Below are 16,098 nucleotides of genomic sequence, written 5' to 3'. Positions count from 1 at the left end.
ATATGAAGTCTGAGGTTTCAGCTTCCTTAATTTCCTTTGTATAAGTACATGATTAAGCAAGTTCATTACTGTATATCAACATACTTCCCTTAGCTGAGTTGTAACAAGAATGCACGTGGCCCAAAATATAATGCTGACAATCTTGACACTTCAGTGAATGTGCTCCAAATTTGCAGTAAGTTGTTTTAGAGGCTGGTATTTATTACAGCTGAAGTAGGCAGTAGCCTACTTGCACATTTGATCAGCATATTTTACCTTATCCAATTAAAAATACCCACGTGACATCATACTGAAATGCATGCCCAAAAGTCAATGAACAGGACTGATCAGATGCGATTCAGCCAGGAGACTCTTTGTATCAAAATGGAATGAGTCCTTTTCCGTGGCAGGAAATCCCTTTTTCCAGGTATGAGGGATCTCCGATTGTCCAAATATACACCCAAAAGCAATGGACCTCTTTTAATAAAGAGGCATGGGTAATACTTTTTACTGTTCTTCTATTGCCAGTCCATTGTAGTTTAAGATGGTGATCTACCTCTTCCTACCAGAGCTCTATGAGCAATGGCTGTGTATACTCTTGATCTTTATAAATTTTTTTTTTTTGTCTCATGCTAGGACAGGATTCTCATCTTACCGCCTGTTTTTTTTCAACATGATATCCTAGCATGAATGTGTCAAGAGATCTATCAGTAATATTTTCTCAGCTTAAAAAAGTCTCGATAATGCCATAGTAAGGAGATCATTCTTGAGTTCTGTAATTCTGTTTCTTCTGAAGACAAGACACCTCCAAAATTCTCCTCCTTAACTTAGACCACAGGAGCGCAGTAATGCACAAAAATGAGGAGTAATGCACTGCAATATAGATTTGGAAACTTCACCTGTTAATTTATTTGAGTTGCCTCCATGTCCCTAGCTGTTATCATAAAAAGAAATATTTTCATATGTTATCTACAGCTGGAAAAAGTAGAAGAAATTACCCAGAACTGATTGCTTTTAAAGCAATGGTACCTAGCACCTTCTACTGCAATAAGTTGTTGGCTGGAACATAACATTGCATTTCTGGCTGACCTGACATTTATGTTGCCATTCAGTCTTCTTGAAAAATATCTGTGAGGGTTCTTTTTTATTGTTGCTGTTATTATTGTTATTTTTACAAAATAGTTCAACAAAATAACATCACAAGACTGTGAAATGTTTGTCATATTTCAGTCATTCTTTCACTAAAGGCTCCTTCTCAATAAAAGTTACTTGTATTTACTAAGAGTACCCTGAAGACACTTTTCACAAAGCAACACATCTCATATAACCTCTTGTCTCTAGGGCTTAGTATCCTGGGATTTCCTAAGATTCAGCATTTTTAATTAACAAAGTTAGTTTTAAAATCAAATCTCTAAAAATAGTGAGAGGAATGAGGAAGGAATGACTTTGTACTAAGAGAAAAGATAAAAAGAACATGTTTTGTTTGTGGGGGCTGCAAGTACAGCTTATTTTATATTTTGCATCTTTGCTCTTTTTTCCACAGTGAAATCAGATGAGTTGCAAACAATCAAGAAGGAATTAACCCAAATCAAAACAAAAATTGACTCCTTGCTAGGGAGACTGGAAAAGATTGAAAAACAGCAAAAAGCTGAAGCAGGTAGGTGAATACAATCTGTAGTTACATTATTTAAATCAGAGCCTATTTATCAGACAAGTAGGCAGATAAAAGAGAGAACTGCATCCTCCCAGAAAATTTTAGATAATCTATTTCAAGAAATATTGCCTGGGCGAGAAACAATAGTTATGAGTCGTAGCAAGGAAAAGTTCAGTTCAAGATTAAGAAAAATATTCTCTGTAGCATCTGCAGTACTTCTAAATACTATAACAAGTTGCACAGAAAGTCTGTACAATATCTAAAGTCATCCAGCTAGAGCCCCCAAAGCCCCATGGACCTGAACTGAACTTTGAAGTTGGTCTTGCCTTGAACAGGGGTGGAACTTGGAGAGTCTAAAGATGCCTTCCAGCCTACTGAAATTGTAGCATCTGTGTAGAAATGGCTGCACCTGTAGTTCATCTTGTACTCTGTCTTGAAATGTTTTGGTTGTTTTTAAGCAAATACTGAGAATCACAAAATCCAAAACTGCCTTCTAATGTACTGGATATCTTTATGCCTGTCATTACAGTGATCATTTTGCTTGTTGAATAATCTCACCTGGCAGCACTTAAAAGCCATGCTGAGCTAAGCAAGGGATTTATAAGGCCATATTTTCACCATAGTATATATGTAAAATTATCTCACTTACTGCTGTCTATGGTATTTCCTTGGCTATTTCCTTATAAATCTCTTGTTATATCTCTGTACAGAAGCTGTGTACTAGAGAGCTGATTTTGTTTTATCTCATGAAAACTCTTAATGTTTTGTTTTCGTGTTTTTTGTTTTTTGTTTGTTTTTTTTTCTTTTTCCCTCTCCATTCTTTGATGGAAACTAGAAGTATTTTGTGTGAAATGTGTGGAAAAGAGTCTACCTTAGAATTCCCAGCTGTCTGAGTACCTGGGTGCTCAGATTCATGTCACTCGCTTAACTCCAATCGTTCTGGGGAAGGCAAAAAGCTACACTCGGATACATCAAAACAGTTCTGTCAAGACTGTGAAAAAGAATTAGCAGTTTATGGACCCGACAGACAAAACAGATATTTACATCTGGATCCTTCCTGATCCCAAGTGCCTCTCCAATTTGTTGATCTTCTGTTGGGATATCTCTCTGAACCATGAATTTTCTTGCTCATATTGAAAAAGAAATAATGAATGACTTATCTGGAGTGGGATACTACAAAGAAATATTTTTCAGTTAACGATATGAAGAAAAAACCAAAAACCTAAACAATAAAAACAACTCTTAAAAAACCTTCGCTCTTATTTACAATCATTTTCTAAATTTATAGGCTAGCAATCTCTCAGTTATTATAGTTTATCCCACAAAATGAGTGTTTCACTCTCAATTATAAGGTAAACCATTAGTATGGATTGTGATTGCCTCTTTTAGAACTGTGCACAATATGTATTCATTATATTCTATTTTGTAGTTTATGCAAGTTATATAAAAGTTGGTGTAATCAGTAAAGATGTAATTGCAAGGCACTCCATTGACTCACTTGTGTACTGAAATGCTCTGAAATGGTGGATTCCTGCTTCAGGGAGCTTTTATATAAAATCCATTAATATGCAAAACAACCTGCATGTCATTGTACTTTGATATCCAATTTTCACTTTTGCTAAAGGACTGTAGAGAACTCATTTAAATAGAAATCATTTCAAAGAGGAAAATGTTGATTTGTATTGAATCATATTGTTATTCCTTTTGAAGACAAGCTATGAAAAATCTTCTCAGAGATTATCTGCATATCATTGGGGATAAGTAGGGGGGTAACATGTCAGAGACACAAAGACCCCATTAAAGTCTCTTTAGTTGACAAAGCAAGCTAAGTAGCCTGCAGGATGAGTCCACAGATGATTGTTTGCTCAGCTGAAAGCTTTATGTAAGGTGAAACTCCATCAGTACCTAAACAATTACATTGACAACTTCAGACTTGAGATGATTTTGTTCCTTCTGAATAGTTTGGCAATATTATTTTCCACTTTCTTCCAGAAGGAGTGGCCTCACTTAAGCCTGGTATCAGAGAGGATCACACAAAACAAAAACAAAAAACAAAACAAAACAAAAATCAAGACATTATCCTGCACAGTTATTGCTTTTTTTTTTGTTTGTTTGCTTGTTTTGGTTTTTTAATGCTTGCATCACTCTCAAGAAGCATATTTATTTATTAATCTTAAAAGTTCGACATCTGGAGGATATGATAGGTTAAACAGGCAAGCTGAACAATCTCAGTCTCATTGTGTACGATAGTCAAAGCTGCATCTCTTTACAGTAGTGGCTGATGTTCTGTCTTTTATTATTTCAAAAATTCAATGTATAAATTGAAAGTTTCAATGGGATGGATATAAGAGAAATTAAAATATCAGTTATTTGACAAAACTGACGAAAGAAGAAAAAACTTATGTTAGCTGTTGAAACAAGAAAGTCTGTGCACTCTGAGTTACAGTTTTAGGATAAAAACTTGAACTTTATAGGTAACAAAGATGAAAAGAATCTGAAAAACAATCCTGAGTGTAGTTATTTGCAAGTTTATGGGTTTGCTGTATTTACATAGATTAGCAAAGAACTGTCAAGAATTAGTAGAGAATGTGCTTCTCTGGGAAATCTGTAGAAATTATTCCCTTGTTCATAAAAATCTGAATCTAAAAGCCAGGAATAAGAAGCTGTTCTGGCATGATAAAATTGTTAGAGGGGAACATTCTCCCTGCAGTGTCAAGATGAAGATTTTCAAAAGTGTATGCTGAAACATAAGATTTAATTCTTGCTTGTCATTAGAGCCCAAAAGTGTAAGATGCTGAGATGGTATATTTTAGTATCCTCTGAAGACCCCAGCCTATATAAGTGATCAAATTTTCTAGCAGTTTTCTCCTAAAAGTTTTTCCATTAAAATGTATTTAAGTCCATTATTTCAGGAACCCTTTTTGAAAGCCTTGACTGAAGTTAATTCATTTGTCAGTAGCCCAGCCAGCTTAATATCTGAAGATGTCAGGGCAGGACTCAGTAGGCATAGCTGACAACCCACATTTCCCTGTGCAGTAAGGCAAGTAACAGTGATTTATAACTAGCATGGTATTGCATACAACACCTCACAAATGAAAGGTGGGCTGAATCTTCTACTGATGTGTATGAATACAGTACTGTCAAAACAGTTATCTAAGATGACTTTCTGTTCTTTGACAACAATCCTTCGGCAGAAATTATGTGAATAAGGGTAAAAAAATCTTTATTGTTCTGTATCTTTAATAAATGAATTTCAAAGTGAGGGATTAGAGATGAGCAAAGACTGAAGAGAAGAAAGGAAGATGTAAAATAAATATGCAGAGGTAGAAGAAAATAAAAAGTGTTGACTTAATATTATGATACAGAAAAGTGTGAGAAGTTATTAATGTTATATGTTGTGGGTAATAATTTCAAAGAAAATAATATATTAATGGAGCTGAAAGTAAAACACTGTGAGAAATCTGCAGAATCATTGGCTGTACAACAAGATAGGTGAAACACTAGCCAGAGTTAAAGAACAATCAAACCTAATAAAGGAAGAAATAGTGTTGATCTAGAAATGTGGTCGTTGGTGGGCATTGTCACTCTCAAATTAAAAATACGTTGGTTTTCCAGTTACCTGCAATTAATACTCTTTCCTGTAATCACTCTGAAAAAAATAAAGCTTTTCATCTAAACTCCAAATAAAGAATCTCTTATCCTCTAACCATTCTAGCATCCAGTTTGTCTCTGTCATCCCCTTCTCAGTCCTCCTCTGCATTTCTGCTGATTGGATTAAATTCCTCAGCATATCCTGCAGTCTCAAAATACATAATCACAACAATGCAGCTATCTGTGCTGAGCCAACCAGAACAGCTCCTATAGGCATCTCCAGAAATGGTCTTTTTTTTTCTTTTTTTTTTTTCATTACTTTGCAGAAATTATAGGAAGCCCTGTATCTGCATCATGAGAGGGGATCTTTTCATCTATCACGGCACGTTATGCCAATGGGGAGAAACTATTACATAGTCTGTAAAAAAAAAATAAATATGTATTCAGTTACCTAGAAGGATTTTTTTATTGCCTGTATGGTTGTTGAGAGATGATAGTCACAGCAAATTTATGCAAATCCTTGTTTACTTATAGACAATTAACAGCCATCCGTTTCTCAGAGCATGGAGATCTGTGTACTTTTCACTGGCTGCAAGTAAAGAAATACATTGTGATTATGCCAGTTGGATTCCCAAGATAAAACGAAGTCCAGAAAATCAAAAAGCTGGATTTGTTAGTAAAGCAAACCTTCATCCACTGCATGGGATGAATGAGCATGTTGGTGCTATGGCTAATGCATGCATTAGATTTTGAAAATAAGCGATTTTATCATATTCAACTGATAGATATTAATTTGAATTTTAAAAATTCATCAGAATATGGGAAAGACAAGTTTCTTCCTCAGAACACTTTTCCCAGTAGGGAAGGTTACTGAATTTCTATAGAGTATGTTTTCCTTACAGAAGCTCAAAAGAAACAAATGGAAGATAATGCTGATTTGGTTCAAGAAGAATGCATATCAGAGAATGCAGATAACTCTACAGAAGATCCAATTGAAGGAGGGCCAGATGGAGATGGGGATGGAGAAGAGATGACTGATGGGATAGAGGAGGATTTTGATGAGGATGGCAGCAATGAGCTGGTAAGGATTAACCATGCCATGTCTGTCTACATGATTGCTACACATAACTGCAGAGAACCAAGAATCTGGGTTAACAAAAAAGATCATAGCAGTATTGTGATATTCTGTAATAAGTACCTAGTCCCAGATTCTTCATACTCTAGTGTATGTTAGGCTTAGGAACCTCTGGGAAAAAAAAAAAAAAAAAAAAAAAAAAAAAAAAAAAAAGGAATATATATTTTCTATACTTAATGATTTTAGAAAGGAAATTAAATATACTTTAACTTAAATGAAATCGACTTTTTATATTAATTTATTTGTTTGTTTGCATATTTATTTTAATCAGAGCATTTCATAACTAGGTAAGATTCTGGACTGGAGAATTTTCTCATTAGTAGCCATGTGGATTACAGCAAACTTCCATCACTGTCTTCCATGTGTATCTCCTGCAGGCTACATTGGTATCTTCATTTATTTATTTATTTACAGAAGGATTTTGCCATAAGAAATGCTTGGCTGGGGAATTTTCATCATGAAACTGCTATTTTCATGAAATGCCTATCATGATATAAAACTCAAGCTCTAAAAAATATTTTAAACATATTTTGATACTGAGATTTGTATTCTTTTATGGATCAATCACATTGTTCTAGACACCAGGATTCCATAACACTGTATTTTCTCTCTCCCTCTCTTCTGTGCTTTCATATCTTCCCAGTTTGAGAAGAAATCACTTCTGTTGCTCAATGTCACTTTCCCTCATTGCTTTTTGACACACATTTTGTCATGTCTACAATAAAAAAAAATAAAATCATTCAGTAACGCCAACAGGAGCCAGTTAGAAATGGGACCACTTGAATCAACATCAAATTTGAAGAAACAGTGCAACTAAATAACCAGCATTTTATACTGCTTAATACAGGCACAGCTTATATCTACCTCTAATTTGAGTGTCTGTGTTCCTTTAGCCAGCACAAGGCCCTCCTGAATTTATGAATCCTGAGTATCATTGTGCCAAAGAGAATCCAAGAGCACATAAATCTCCTTGTCTTCTAACATGCAACGTAGAATAGGTGATGTTATCTCTTCTTCTGTAAGTAACAGGTTCTCCTCTAACAGGTATCAGAGATCTCTGTAAGCAGTCACCATTCTGAATTTGTAGGAAGTAGAAATGTTATAATGCACAGATAGTTGTACACATGATGTCCCACCGTGTCTAATGTCCATTTGGCTGTAGTGATATGAACAATTGGGTGACAACAGTTTAGGGACTGCTCTCCCTACTGCAGACAAGTAAATAGGGAAGATAATGTAAGAACTTCTGGCTCCTGATTGTTCAGTGCTGTCATTTTATCTGGTGTGTATAGCATATTTAGCATATATATATACTATATAACTAAGCACAATGTAGAAGAAAATCTATATCTAGCAAAGGCTCAAGCAGGAAAGTTTCTAAAAAGCAATCACTGCAGGAAGACTTCATTAGCAGTGAAAGTCTGGAACTGGCATAGTCATGCTTGCACACCCCTACTGCCAAATAAAAATTCTTTCAAAATTTACATTCTGGCCTTTTTTGAGATGCAGTACGTTTCTGACACAGCTCCAAAGCCATCTCAGAGGACCACCTCTCAAACCTGTCAAGGACTTTCTGAATGGCATCCCTTTCCTCCAGCATGTTGACCACATCATGCAGTTTGCTGTTATCAGCAAACTTGCCGGAAGTGCACTCAGTCCCACTTCCCATATTGCCAGAAAAGATACTAAACAGTGCTGGTCCCAGTACCAGTTTCTGAGGGACATCGCTCATTTTTGGTCTCCACTTGGACATCAAGACTTTGACCACAACATTTTGAGTGCATTCATCCAACCAAATCCATCACATTTTTTAAGACTAATTTGCCCTTAGTGAAGCCATAATGGATGTCAGCTATCAACTCTCTGTTTCATATGTACCTTAACATAGTTTCCAGGAGGATCTAATCCATGACCTTGCCATGCACAGGGGTGAGATTGGATGCTCTGTAACTGCCTGAATCTTCCCTATTTCCCTTTTTAAAAATAGGGATTATTCTTCTCTCTTTCCAGTTAGTGGTAGCATCATTGAACTGCCATGTCCTATCAAATATGGCGCACAGATGCTTAGCAACTTCATCCATCAGTTGCCTCAGGATCCTCATGTGCATCATGAGGTTCCATGGACCTGTATACCTTAAGCTTCTTTTGATGGTCTTGATCCTGATCTTCTACAGCGGGCACCGCCTCAGTCCAGTGCAGCCCATCCCAGTGCTAGGGCAGTGACAGCTGAGCAGCCTCCTGCTTTCCACCTTATTAATATGGGACCTCTAGCCAAGAATACACCAACTTTACACACTTTAAAGCTTAGAACCTACACTGCCATTGATGCGAAGTGCTTGTGCTTTCTGCGCTCCCTTGCCATTTTCCTCAGTCTTCAGAAGAGGTCACTTTCTCTTAGTTTTTCTACCTGCTGCAATGGGATAATAACTTACCATTTTTTGTTTTGTTTTGTAAAATCTGGGGAGATTGGTGAATGAGTAAATGCCAAATTAATGTCAAATAAGGAATTGCTCTGTGAAGGATTACTCCAAAGAAATCTCAGGCGATGGGTATTTCCCATGAAGATGCAACTACAAATTGAATGGTGCGTTTCTGCTATAGTTTTTTACCCAGATACTCAGTGATATTGGACAGTACTGTTATAATATGATGCACGTGCTAAATTGATCTGTTTTTCAGTATCCTTACGTACAAGTATTTATGTGGATATAATAGTCTATTCCTAGAAAATTTTAACTTTCCACTGCAATTATTGATAGCTGAATAACCAGAAGTTCAGTAAGAAAACTATCAAACTTAGTGAATATCCAGTAAGAAATGTCAGACTTTACTCTGCTTGTACCTGTTCTGGGCCTGACTGGCAATTACCCTCTGTTTTGTGAGAATCAAAGCAGATAAATAGGCTTGTGACAAAACATAAAGTGCTACCAGATGCTGTTCTCTTGTTTTATAAAAACAAAGTTTGTGAGCAACATAGGAGAGCTGACTAATAGAAAATTCACATGGAGCCAGTTGCAATTTATTTGAGAAAAAAAAAAAAAAATAGTTTTTTTTTGGGTTTTGTGTGTGTGTGTGATTTTTTTTTGTTTTGTTTTGTTGTTGTTGTTGTTATTTTTTGTAGCAGGAAAAAATGTTAAATATGAAACAATTAGAACAAACTTTCCATGTGTGAAAACATAACCTTAGTCTCTGAATTAGAAATACTCCTCCAAAGGGCATTTTTAATGAAATCTATAATCTTTTCCAAATATAAAGCAAAAGGTATTTAGGACCATGATGAGAAGAAAAATAATAATAATAATAATCTCCCCTTTCAATACTAAAACCAGCAGAGCAAATAGAAAACCATTTGTAATGGGCATAGCTAATGTTCTGAATTGAGTTCAGCAATAAAACTTGGTTGCAAGTCTACTAATCTGAGAAACATTATTAGAGGAAGAGAACAACTTGGCTTACAGTTAGATCTTCTTTTTTATCTCAACACTTCATATCTCAGCGCTGCAAATCTCCCACCAAACCATTTGCTAATATCCTACTGCAGAACTCCTTTTGTTGAACAAATACTACTTTGTGTCCTCTGTCTCATGACAAGCCCTAAGGGTGTCAGTAAAGGCAAGCTCAAAACTGACAGCCTTGCTACCAGAGTCCAGATGCTGGCAGACTGAAATCTCTGAATTTCTTTATGTGGGTCATCTTTGGACCAGAGGACTCATAGTATATATAGATATTCTGTTTCTAGTTCTTACTTTCAAAAGAAAGTGACTAGTACACTATGATCTATGCTGTGCGTTTAAGGAGTAGGATGTTTTCTCTGAATTCACACTCAGTCTATTTGGAGGAACAGGTTACTGCACGTTAACTGAGTGATGGCAGCTGTCCTCATGTCTGCTTTCAGCCTACATCAGCTGTAAATAAATGTGAAGTAGTTTAGCCTGCAGTCTGAGTTACGTCAGGAATGGATTTCAGGAGTCTTTAACCACATCATTTGCGTGCCTGGCTGCGTACATAAAAACATATTGCACGCAACAGCTGTACACCTGCCTCATCCACCATTCAGATCAGGATGTTATTCATCCCTTTATTATCATTTTCTATGGACTAAAGACATTCACAAACAGTTGTTATGACTCAGCTGAAGTGTGAAAATTTGTTCTGCCGCAATAACTTGATTGCCCATCTGAACTCTAGCTCTAGACATGCTGTGTTTGAGTATCTTCTACAGTCATCAACCAGTTGTTGCGAAATTTCTTTTTGTACAAACCCTTTGCCCACAGGTATATTTAGCAAGTGTCTCCAAGACTGCAGTCACTTTGGTTTGAGTCTTCTTTTTTCCAAGCTCTGGATAAAAGTACCAGTACCTAAGAGAGCTGGAAAGGGGCATTTCTCCAGGCTGAAAAACATCTGTTCTCCCAGCCTGTCTTTGCAGGGGAAGTGGTCCAGCACTTTGAATATCTTCATGGCCTCCTCTGTACCTACTTCAACAGGTCCATGTCCTTCTTGTGCTGGGGTCACCACAGGGAAAAGCAGTACTCCAGGTGGGATCTTATGAGAACAGAGCAGAGGGGCAGAATCATCTACCTCAACCTGCTAATCAAAAAAATTTTGCAGCCTAGGATATAGTTGTCTTTTTGGGCTGTGAGAGCATGCTGCCTGATCATGTTGAACTTTTAATCAGCCAGCACCCCTGAGTCCCTCTTCTTAGGTCTGCTCTCAAGACACTGTCTTCTATATTCACAATACTGCAGTATATTCCAACACCCATTTTGACATTTCAGGGGCGCAGTGGCCTCAGTGGCCCTAAAACCAGTTCCTTTTCATCACTGCAAATGATGTCAGCAGTGCATGATGTGATGGAGCAAATGTGAAAGATGTATGAATAACCCTACATGATGGTTTCTCTGCTGATTTAGAAACTGGTCCAAAGCATTTTATATAAATTCTCAGAACTTGTTTCACATGGTGCTGATCAGTCATCAAGGAAGCACTGCCTCAAAATGAACTATAACTTATCATCTCAATCCCTTTGTAAATACCAAAGGTAGCATCCAATTAATTAGCTGAAAGCCTGATGTACTGTAGATCTTGAGGGGGAAAAAAAAAATAAATCACTTTCAGCTAATGCTTAATAAAATACCAACAAACTAATTAATTGGAATGAGTTATACATATGCACTCATATCTATATTACATTGACAGAGGAGGATAGTTAATATCAATCTGTCAATCACTTATAATAAATAACTATAACAATATTAGCATGGTGGTGGTTCAGTACTTAAGCATTCAGTATACAACACAGCATTTTCTGGCGGATTCATGATTCAAGTAATTTCAAATACAATAGATTTATGATACTGTAATTCATGGAATTCGGAGGATATATCCAAAATTGTGATTTTATGCTGGTATGCCCACACTGAAGATAATAAAGGCACAAGCATTAGATAGGAATTCCACAATAATGACTCACCTCTAATGAGAAGTCTTGAGAGGCATTTATATTAAATTATATCAGAAACAAAAGGTACAGAGACTATGTAAAGCTTCTGATCACAGGGCATCATTTTACTACCATCATTTCTGCATTAAATAGAGTTTCTTTCTAGTAAGAGTACTTCAGTTACATTTACCTTTTAGAAATATTCAATTTCTTATTCCTGTCCTTTTTCCCACCTCTAAACTGCATGTTTTCAGTCTATATTGGATTTGTTTCTACCAATAAAGAATAATGTTTCACACATTAAAACCGGAAAAAGGCTCAGACAAAACTCAGGATGATCCTCTTGCTGCACTGATTTTCATTATGCAAAAATGAAGATGTGGTATAATAATAGCTATACTTCTTGTGGGAACTGATACAAAATCCATTTACATCTATGGAACCAACAAGCACTTTGGCTAAGGATAGTAAAAAGAGTTTTCCTCTCCTTTAAGTAGTTAAATGAAATTAACGCAATTTATTAGTAAATATTTATGAAACAGTGAAGCTTTCTTTAATTCCATTGCTTAACATGAGAATTCTTGAAAACAGAAAGTAGAATAAGATCAAAAGAAAATGAACAAAAATTTGTCTAATAAAATCTCACGTTTAGGCCCTATTTTGCATTTTCCAAATAACACGATTGAACAAATACGAAACTATTATTTTATTGAACTTATAGTATTTACTATTTTAATCAATCTGGATTTTTTGTTGCCCGTTTAGATATATCATTTTCTGTCAATTGCAATGAGACAAGCCAAACTGACTCTTCTATTATCAGTAGAATTAGGCTGATTAGGCACATCAAAAAGATCAATAACTTTTCTTGCACTTTGCAATATGCTGAGTGTACTTACTTATATAAAGTAGTACTTTAAAAATAAATAAATAAATAAATAAACCTCCTAATTAATGGTAATGGATGAAGCAAGGTCATGCCAAAAATCTTACTTAGATTACTTTAAATATTACTGAGACCAAGCAAAAATTTTTTTTCTGGTGCACTGAACATTTTAGACTTCATTGAAATCTTGCTTTCAGTATCATGAGAAACATGAAGTTCTTCATTCCTGAGACAGATGAATAGGTAAAAGATTGTGTTCACTTGATAAATATCAGTGCAAGATGTTTGTACTTGAGCAAGCTAAGAAAGTCATTAGGGGCAGCATACCTGACAGATACTAATGTGTTGTCCCTTCCAAAGCTGCAGTAAATCTAATAACCTGTGACTGAAAATATGGAGAAAGTAATAAAAGTATGTCATGAAATCAAAAATTGTAAGAAAATTCCTGACATGCCCTTTTGTTATATTTAATATATGCAATATCACAGTAGATTTGTTTGTTGTTCATGTACCATTCTATGAGTGAGTCATTGGAAAGGCCTTGCTACCAGCTCCTCCTTTCCATTTTTCCTGACAGTCCATTTATTAGGGAAAGAGTTCCTAAGAGGTGTTCAGGGTTTTAACTATGACTGAATGACTACATGATATTATTTTTAATTATAATTTACATCATATACCCTAGATAGCACATAGGAAGCTGCAGAGAATGCAAGTACTGTTATCACACATGCAGTGTAATATTTCCAGCCTGTAACTGCATATTTGAAAAATAAATAAGCAAAATAAAAAACTTTCACATCTATTCCTCTAAATCTACTCAATATTATTTGGTCCCTCATAAATCTTTTAAAATATTAAGAATGTAAGTAAATTAATTATAAACATTAAAATCTTACGGCATTAACACAAAAGAGCTTGAAAACAAAACTGTTTCATCTGTTTATCTTTTTTTTTTTAAAAAAAAAAAAAAAAAAAAGTACAGGAAATCAGGAAGTTTGGGTCCCATTCTCAGCTTTGCCATTGTGCCAGTATGGCTCAGCAGACCAAACCTGGCCCCTCTAAGGTCAGATCAAGGTGCTCTTTTAGTCCTGCAGTCAAAAGGAAAGGAATATCTGTCAACTATATAATTCAAACTGATAAAGTCTATATGCTTTACAGAAAAGAAAATTATTATTGATATTGTTAAGTTTATTTTCACTTCATCAATGAGTTTACCTTACTTTTCTATTGCACTGTAGCATCAGACTTTATAGAATGACAGGATAGCGGAATTATAAAATGGTTTGGGTTGGAAGGGACATTTAAGATCATCTAGTTTCAACCCCCCTGCTATATACAGGGACACCTCCCAGTAGACCAAGCTGGTCAAAGCCCTATTCAACCTGGCCTTGAGTGCTTCCAGGAATGGGGCATCCACAACCTCTGTGGGTAACCTATTCATTACACTAACAATAAAGAATTTCTTCCTCATATCTAATTCACATCTACTGTCTTACAGTTTAAAGTCCCTAATTTCCCCTAATCCTGTTGCTACCTGCCCTTATAAGAAGTCCCTCCCCAGCTTTCCTGTAGGTTCCCTTCAGGTGCTGGCAGTCCACTATAAGGTCCCCTTGAAGTCATCTCTTCTCTAGGCTGAAGAGCTTGACCTTTTTGAAGTTTCAATCATTTCACTTCCTGAATTTCTGCTCAGTATTATTAGAAAGTCTCTCTTACTGAGATCCATCTCTATGCAAGGCAGTTCCATACAGGTTTCTTCAGGCCCAGGAGGGCAATCATTAATAAACTGCCAGCAACTTCCAGGCACATGGAGCAAAGGGCAGGAAATTTTGTGTGTGGGCTTCTCCTACACCTTCTCCATTGCACTGAGAATACAAGAGCCTATGTTCAGCAGTTTATTTTAAATGATGTGCACCATTTCGGGGACAATAAATGAGTATAAGTATTAAAATGAATAATTTTGTTTGCTTTATTCCCCAAGAAAAAGTGCGAGAACTGCTCACAGAAATGTGGTGTTTAGAATATCCTAGGCAAACCTAAGAAATGGCTAGTTAAAGCTCAGTGCAGTTTGAGGCTAGTCCTAAGTGCACTTAATTAGCAAGTGTCTGCCAATACGTAGAACTGGCTTGTACATGGTATTTGCAGCCTCCTGAAAGCTGGAAAATATGCCTATTTGGAAACACAGGTGCAGGTTACATCCTGGCAATATGTCTGGTACGGCAAATAATTTTTTTACTGTTGCACCATTTAACATGTTTAATGTGTTTTAGAAACTGTCAAAGCAATTTGTGCAAATCTCATGCACTGGTGTCATGTGGACTGGTGTTCTGGAAGGGTAGTTTGTGTGCTTTTCTATTTTGTGCAAAGTGGACTCTGCTGCTCATTGGCACAGTTCATTGACTGTCAGTAGATTGATCCATCATTAATACTTTCTGTTCATTTAACTTTGGGTTATTCTTTTTATTCTTGTTTATTAGTTCTATCTGTATATCTTAAGCTGTTAGGTAAAAATAAAATAGTTGTAGTACTTGATGTTTCTGAGACATCAAAATATTTAATTTTGATTGGCCAGCTTCACCTGTCAACACTTTCTACACCCTGGTTTTTATTCCAATAAAAGATAAATAAATAAATATATTTCACAGAATCGCATAATCACCGAGGTTGGAAAAGACCTAAAAGATCATCCAGTCCAACCATATCTGTGAGTTGATTTAGAGACAAATAATGCTGTCAGATCAGGCCGGAAATTCTCAGACAAGCAGTCAAAATGCTCGGCCAAATGAGCTGAATTCCTCTCTGATATTAATTAATTAACCTTAATTTCAGTACTAGAGGACTGATTATTTTATTCAAGCAAATCAGAATTAGATCTGCAAATATTAAGATAAAATTCACAGCATAAGAATCAATCTTTGAGTGCAGTATGGAAACATTTAACTTCCAAAAGCAAACTCAGGTCCCTTTTTGAGGGCTGGGTGATAGTGGCTTATTGAAAAAAGTTGCAGGCTGAAATTTTTTTAATCAAAGTAATTAACTTCAAATATGAGGACTGATTTCAATTTCTGCCTCAAATAATTTTAACACTATAGTGCTGGCAAAGCCTCTCGTGTTTCACCTCACAGCTCTTTATTTGACTCCAACAAACTTGGGATGACTTGTGAGAGATGTTTGGCTGATTTTGGATCACTCATTCATGACCAAAATCTCCTAGACCTATGGGAGGAGAACAGTCATTGATACAAAAGCAACAGCATGAGGTATAGCAGGAAACTGCAGAGTGAGGGGGAAGGACACACTGGTGTTTTCCATACCCACACTATGACTGATATCTTTCATAAGGACTCAAACCAGCCATTGGATATGGCTTTGTTATTGATTCTATCAGAGTAATCCTCAAATTGTTAGATTTAACT

General features: G+C 36.0%; 1 protein-coding gene across 9 annotated transcripts in view; it reads left to right on the top strand.

Moving 5' to 3' along the window:
• The window catches only part of RALYL (RALY RNA binding protein like), a 359,319-nt gene that overhangs the window by 331,751 nt on the left and 11,470 nt on the right, over positions 1-16,098 (top strand). For 6 of the 9 annotated variants that reach the window (XM_072327245.1, XM_072327247.1, XM_072327241.1 and 3 more), the window contains 2 exons: positions 1,523-1,636; positions 6,127-6,305. In XM_072327245.1, the coding sequence (XP_072183346.1) occupies positions 1,523-1,636; positions 6,127-6,305 (293 nt within the window). Of the gene's footprint in view, positions 1-1,522; positions 1,637-2,468; positions 5,399-6,126; positions 6,306-16,098 lie in introns of those variants that run through there. The other 3 variants (XM_072327243.1, XM_072327250.1, XM_072327244.1) reach the window with 2 other exon arrangements.

The sequence above is a fragment of the Excalfactoria chinensis genome, chromosome 2, assembly GCF_039878825.1.
Source record: "Excalfactoria chinensis isolate bCotChi1 chromosome 2, bCotChi1.hap2, whole genome shotgun sequence".
Lineage (NCBI taxonomy): Eukaryota > Metazoa > Chordata > Aves > Galliformes > Phasianidae > Excalfactoria > Excalfactoria chinensis.
The sequence above is the reverse complement of the archived record's forward strand: the minus strand, read 5'-3'. Positions and strand labels throughout refer to the sequence as shown.